At 42.1% G+C, this 6,000-nt stretch overlaps 1 protein-coding gene across 1 annotated transcript in view; it reads left to right on the plus strand.

Annotated features, from left to right (window-relative positions):
• LOC112394901 (protein WWC3-like) overlaps nt 1-6,000 on the plus strand; it is a gene marked incomplete at its 3' end in the record, with an annotated part of 57,784 nt that overhangs the window by 25,288 nt on the left and 26,496 nt on the right. Inside the window, 1 exon segment of the mRNA XM_024737908.1 lies at nt 3,845-4,084. Within this exon segment, the coding sequence (XP_024593676.1) occupies nt 3,845-4,084 (240 nt within the window).

A 6,000-nucleotide genomic window follows, 5' to 3' on the forward strand; every position in this document is an offset into this window, starting at 1 on the left:
TATTGTCCCACTGCTTTAGCATTACTGTCACCTGCTTAGCGACTTTATCTCTTTTCACCCTTTGGTAACATGTTAAAACACAGTTGTTTAAAATATGTCCTACTTAAAGCTATAAAGCATATCAAAAAGAAATTTCTGTCGTCAAAAATGAAATACTATCTTGAAGACAAAACAGCAGGATACCAGCTAGTGTAAGGAGGATACTTTCTGGCTAAATAATTGGCTCTCATCATTGTGTATAATTTATGTATGTCTGGAGTTTCACTTTTCTTGGCTTCTTAGAAAATGTAAAAATATCAACAGAAGTAGCTCACATGACTCCCTGCTAAGGACAAGCATTAACTGACCTAGGTCTTCGGTTTGCTAAGTGGTTTTATATTCAATTTGTTCTTGCTTGTTATGATGTAGTAGTGTTGGACTTTAAAATTTCCACATGTAATATTTCAAAATTCATTATCCATATTGATTATCTACAGTGGTCACATTATTAATCATATACTTCTTCTCTTTAGCTTGCTCGTATTTTTTGAGGGAATGTTGCCTCTTGTGAATATTCCTCTGGGCATTTTGCATGTTTGTTCTGAAAATGCACAGTGTAGGCTGGAATTTGCCAGGCTGTACTAAACTCAGAAAATAGGTCAATGCTATGCTTAGCAAGTAATTGTTACATGTTTTGCTGTAACATTTACCAAACACAGTGAGTGATTTCTTATTTTCTAGAGGTGTAACCTGTAAGGTTACAGTGAATAACCTTTAAAATGTCTAGGTAACTACTTAGGTAGATTATTCATGAAAGAACATTGCATTTCACCTTCTTACGTATATTTTATATTTTACATATATTTTATTTTTTAGAGCATTTTCAGGTTTACAGCAAAACTCAGTGGACAATATAGAGTTCGCATGTACTTCTTACCTATCTACACATATAACCTCCCTCACTATAAACATCTCCAGAGATGTACCAGAGGGTAGGTACATTTGTTAAAATTCATGAACCTACATTGTCACATCATAATCACCTGAAGTCCATCGTTCCTTTACATTAGGGTTCATTCATGGTATTGTACATTCTGTGCATTTGGACAAATGTATAATGACATGTATCCAATATTATGGTATTCAGTACAGTCTTTTCACTTCCCTAAAAATCCACAGTGCTCTGCCTACTCTTTCCTTCCTCAGCACTAACCTATGAAAACCACTGAGTATTTACTAACTCCATAGTTTTCCAGAAAGTCATATACATATAATCATGCAGTATGTAGCCTTTTCAGATTGACTTCGTTCACTTATAATACTGTGTAAGTTTCCTTCCTGTATTTCATGTCTTGATGGCTCATTCCTTTTTAGTGCTGAATAATATCCCATTGTTTAAATGTACCATAGTTTATTTCTCTGTTCATCTACTAAAGTAGGACATCTTGGTTGCTTCCAAGTTTATTTTTTTATCCTACGTACAATTTTATTGATGGAATAAACATATTTCCATTGATAAAATGTAAAAACATAAAGGAAACTGTTTCTTGATACATAGATGATATAAATAAAAGCAGGACAAAATTAATAAGCAGTGAGATGGAAACAGATTGCTTCCAAGATTTGTCTGTTATAAACGAAGCTGCTAAAAACATCCATGTGTAGATTTGTGTGGACATAAAATTTCAGCTCTTTTGGGTAAACACCAAGGAGTGTGACTGCTGGATCACATGGTAAGAGTATGTTTAGTTTTGTGAGAAGCTGCTAAAGTGGCTGTAGCGTTTTGCATTCCTTCCAGCAGTGAATGGGAGTTCCTGTTACTCCACATCCTCACCGGCATTTGACGTTGTCAGTGTCTTCATTTTGGCCATTCTAATAGGTGTGTAGTAGAATCTCACTGTTGTTTTAATTTTCATTTCCCTGGTGATGTATGATTTAGAGCATCTTTTTTTCATATGCTTTGCTGTCTATCTTCTTCAGTGAGGTGTCCATTAAGGTCTCTGGCCCATTTAATTGAGTTCTTTGTTCTCTCACTGTTGAGTTTTAGGTATTCTTTCTATATTTTGGATAACAGTTCTGATCAGATGTGTCTTTTGGAAATGTTTCCTCCCAGTCTGTGATTTGTTGTCTCACATGTGTTGGCATTGTCTTTCACTGAGCAGAAGTTTTAATTTTAATGAAGTTGAACTTACCCATTATTTCTTTCATGGATCATGCCTTTGGTATTTTATCTAAAATAACATTTCCAAACCAAGGTCTTATTAGTTTTCTCCTATGTAATCTCCTAAGAGTTTTACAGTTTTGCCTTTTATATTTAGGTCTTGAGTTAAATTTTGTGAAGGGTGTAAAGTCTGTGTCTAGATGATTTTTTTTTTTTGCATGTGGATGTCCAGTTGTTCCAGCACCATTTGATGAAAAGACTGTCTTTGCTATCATATTCTTTTGCCAGTACCACACTATCTTGATTACTGTACTGCTTTATATTAAGTCTTGAGGTCTCATAGTGTCAGTTCTCCAGCTTTGTTCTCTTCCTTCAGTATTGTGTTGACTGTTCTGGGCCTGTTGTCCCTTTAGAATCAATTTCTTTATGTCCACAAATATAAGTTGCTAGAATTTTGATTGGGATTGTTTTGTATTTATAGAGCAAGCTGGGAAGAAGTGACATCTTGACAGTGTCGAATCTTTCCTATCCATGAACATGGAATGTCTCTTCATTTATTTAGTTCTTCTTTGTTTCAGTTCATCATAGTTTTGTAATTTCCTTTGTATAGGTCTTGTACAAGTTTGGTTAGACTTATAACTAAGTATTTCATTTTTGGGGGTGCCATGTGAATGGTATTGTGTTTTAAATTTCAGATCCACTTGTTTATTGATGGTATTTAGGAAAGCAATTGACTTTTGTATAAGCTTGTATCCTTCAATCTTGCACTAATTGCTTAAGAGTTCCAGGGGAAATTTTTTTTTGTTATCAGTTTCTTTTGGGTTTTCCTCATAGATGATTATGTGAGCTGTGAACAAGGACTGTTTTATGTCTTTCTTTCCAATCTGTGCACAGTGTATTCCTTTTATTTTATTCCGTTAGTTAGGACTTCCATATGACGTTGAAAAGGATTAGTGATGGGGTAAACCGTTGTTTTGAAGTTGATCTCAGTGAGAAAGCTTGAGCTTCACACCATTAAGAATGGTATTGGGGCTTCCCTAGTGGCGCAGTGGTTGAGAATCTGCCTGCTAATGCAGGGGACATGGGTTCGAGCCCTGGTCTGGGAGGATCCCACATGCCGCAGAGCAACTAGGCCCGTGAGCCACAACTGCTGAGCCTGCGCGTCTGGAGCCTGTGCTCCACAACAAGAGAGGCTGCGATAGTGAGAGGCCCGCACACTGTGATGAGGAGTGGCCCCCACTTGCCACAACTAGAGAAAGCCCTCGCACAGAAATGAAGACCCAACACAGCCCAAAATAAATTAATAAAAAAATTAAAAACATAATGGTATTATTATTATTATTTTGTAGCTGTGCTTTATCAAATTGAGGAAGTTTCTATTTCTATTTTAGAGGGGTGTTTTTGGTTTTGTTTTTCATATATACTAAATGAATGCTAGATTTTGTCAGATGCTTGTTCTGCATCTCTTGATATGGTCACATGAACTTCTTTTTTAATCTGTTGCTGTGATGGATTATATTAATTGATTTTTGAATGTTGAACCAGCACATCTAGGATAAATTCCACTTGATGGTTGTGGTGTAAATCTTTTTGTGTTATGTTGGATTCAATTTGCTAATACTTAGTTGAGGATTTTAGCGCCTGTATTGTGAAGAGAATTTTAAAAATGAAGTTCATGGAGTTTTCAGTGTCCCTGTCTCGCAGAGTCTCAAATATCCAGAGGCAGCTGGCCCAGTTTGAGAGCGAGTCCTGGCCGGGCATGGCCGAGGCCGACAGGGACCGGCTGCCGCTCATCAAGAAGGAGGCCCTGCTTCAGGAGCTGCAGTTCATCATCCAGCAGAGGAGGCCGGCGGAGGACGTGGCCCGGCTGGAGGAGGAGCGGCGGCGCCTGGAGGAGGAGATCCAGCGCTCCCGGGCCACATCCGTGCAGGGTGCCACGGGAAGGTGGGCTGACTGGGCAGGCGGGGCCGGCTTCCGGCGGAGGAGCAGCTGGCAAAGCCGAAGCCTTGTTACTCAGGCAGCTACGGCCTGGCGGAAGGTGGAGGGAGCCGGTGCCTGCCGTCTGCAGGCGGTGCCCAGGGCTCGGAGGCTCCCGGTCCCTATTACAAGTGGGAGGTGGTCGAGAACCGGATAGAGTAAGGAAGACCGGGGAACCCACCACTTAGACCCCGCCCACTCCCGCTGCAGGTACCGGGTGCACCCGTCCCCTGTGTTTTCAGGACAGCTCCCAGGACAGGTGTCGGGTGTCCAGCCAACAGGGTGCCGGAGGCAGGTGGTGGTCGGCTCCGTGACCACGGAGGAACATCGTTCCTGACATCAGCAGCATCTCCGTTTCCGCAGTCTACCTCTTACTTTTATCTCCGACTTTGATTTCTCGCCAGCAAAGCCTGTCCTTTTGGCAGCAGGAAGTCTCCACTCTCTCGCGTGTCTTTCTGAACGTGCATCTCTTAAGTTGGTCTTGGGGCTCTTTCCCAGAGTGGGACACATGAAGCCAGCACAGAGTCCTTTGTCCTCTGTTGCTTGCCCTTTCATTGTGTGCCCTGTCTCCTGGTTTGCGTTTGCTGTGTGTGATCACAGATTGCTGTGTGATCACGGATTGTGTGGAAGGCTGGGTCTGCTTTCCACGTTGCACAGCTGTTAGAAGTTTGGGGATATTTGCTGAGCTTTGGAGAGCCCACCGCCCATTTGATAACATACTGGCTCCTTAAAATTCACTGTATTACCAGGATCATAAGCTGTATCTCTGTGAGCATTCTCTAGGTAGAGTTTAATAGTCACCTGAATTATTTGGTCAGTACAGATGCCCTTATAACGACTGTTTCATCGAATGTTAGGATTGTCCTCTGTATTTGCTGGGGGTTATCTCTGCTTGGTTATTCATCATTAATTGATAGGTCTGTGTCCTGTTCTTAGGGGCTAATGTCAGTGCTGGAGGAAAGCGGCGTGGTTTGGAGAGTCCAGCGCATAGGAATGGGCAGAGTGCGTGCTAATTTGCCTGGCATGGTAAAGTGCCCTCTCATCTCGCTCAAAATAAACCCAGAACTTATTGCTTCTGACTCTGCAAAGGGATATGAAATGGAAGTTTCATCTGTGCTCTTGTGCTTCTGTATTGTTTCTGCTTAATATCACTTTCCATTCTTCCCATGGCATTCTCTTGTGTACGTTCTGGGTGGGAGGCCCTGGCAATTCCACTTGGTTCTCTGTTAATGGGGTGGATTCAGTTCTGTGAATACTACTTGCTTCTCAGGACCTGACACCCACACACCAGTGACTGATTCTGCCCTTGCCATGTGGAGATCCCAGGGCACAAATCCAGGGAACCCCCAGAGCAGGTGTTACCATTATGCTTGGATTCAAGGCCTGGGTCCCCCAAACTTGTCCAGTTTATGCGGTCTTTTGTGGGAACAATGCAGGAACTGAGTCTTGGGATCTGAAACCATGGGGTGAAGAAGGAGAGGTGAACTTGTCTTCTGAGTATGAAATATATTGGTCCTGGGTCAGAAATGGTAAAGGGGAAAGGGAGGATGGATAAATTAGTTTGGGATTAAAATATACATACTAGTATATATAAAATAGATAACCATCAAGGACCTACAGTATAGCACTGGGAACTATACTCAAAATCTTGTAATAACCTATAATGGAATAGAGTATAAAAAGGGAATATCTGGGGCTTCCCTGGTGGCGCAGCGGTTGAGAGTCCGCCTGCCGATGCAGGGGACGCGAGTTCGTGCCCCGGTCTGGGAAGATCCCACATGCCACGGAGCGGCTGGGCCCGTGAGCCATGGCCACTAAGCCTGCGCGTCCGGAGTCTGTGCTCCGCAACAGGAGAGGCCACGACAGTGAGAGGCCCGAGTACG

This window comes from Neophocaena asiaeorientalis, unplaced genomic scaffold (assembly GCF_003031525.2).
Source record: "Neophocaena asiaeorientalis asiaeorientalis breed wild unplaced genomic scaffold, Neophocaena_asiaeorientalis_V1.1 scaffold580, whole genome shotgun sequence".
Lineage (NCBI taxonomy): Eukaryota > Metazoa > Chordata > Mammalia > Artiodactyla > Phocoenidae > Neophocaena > Neophocaena asiaeorientalis.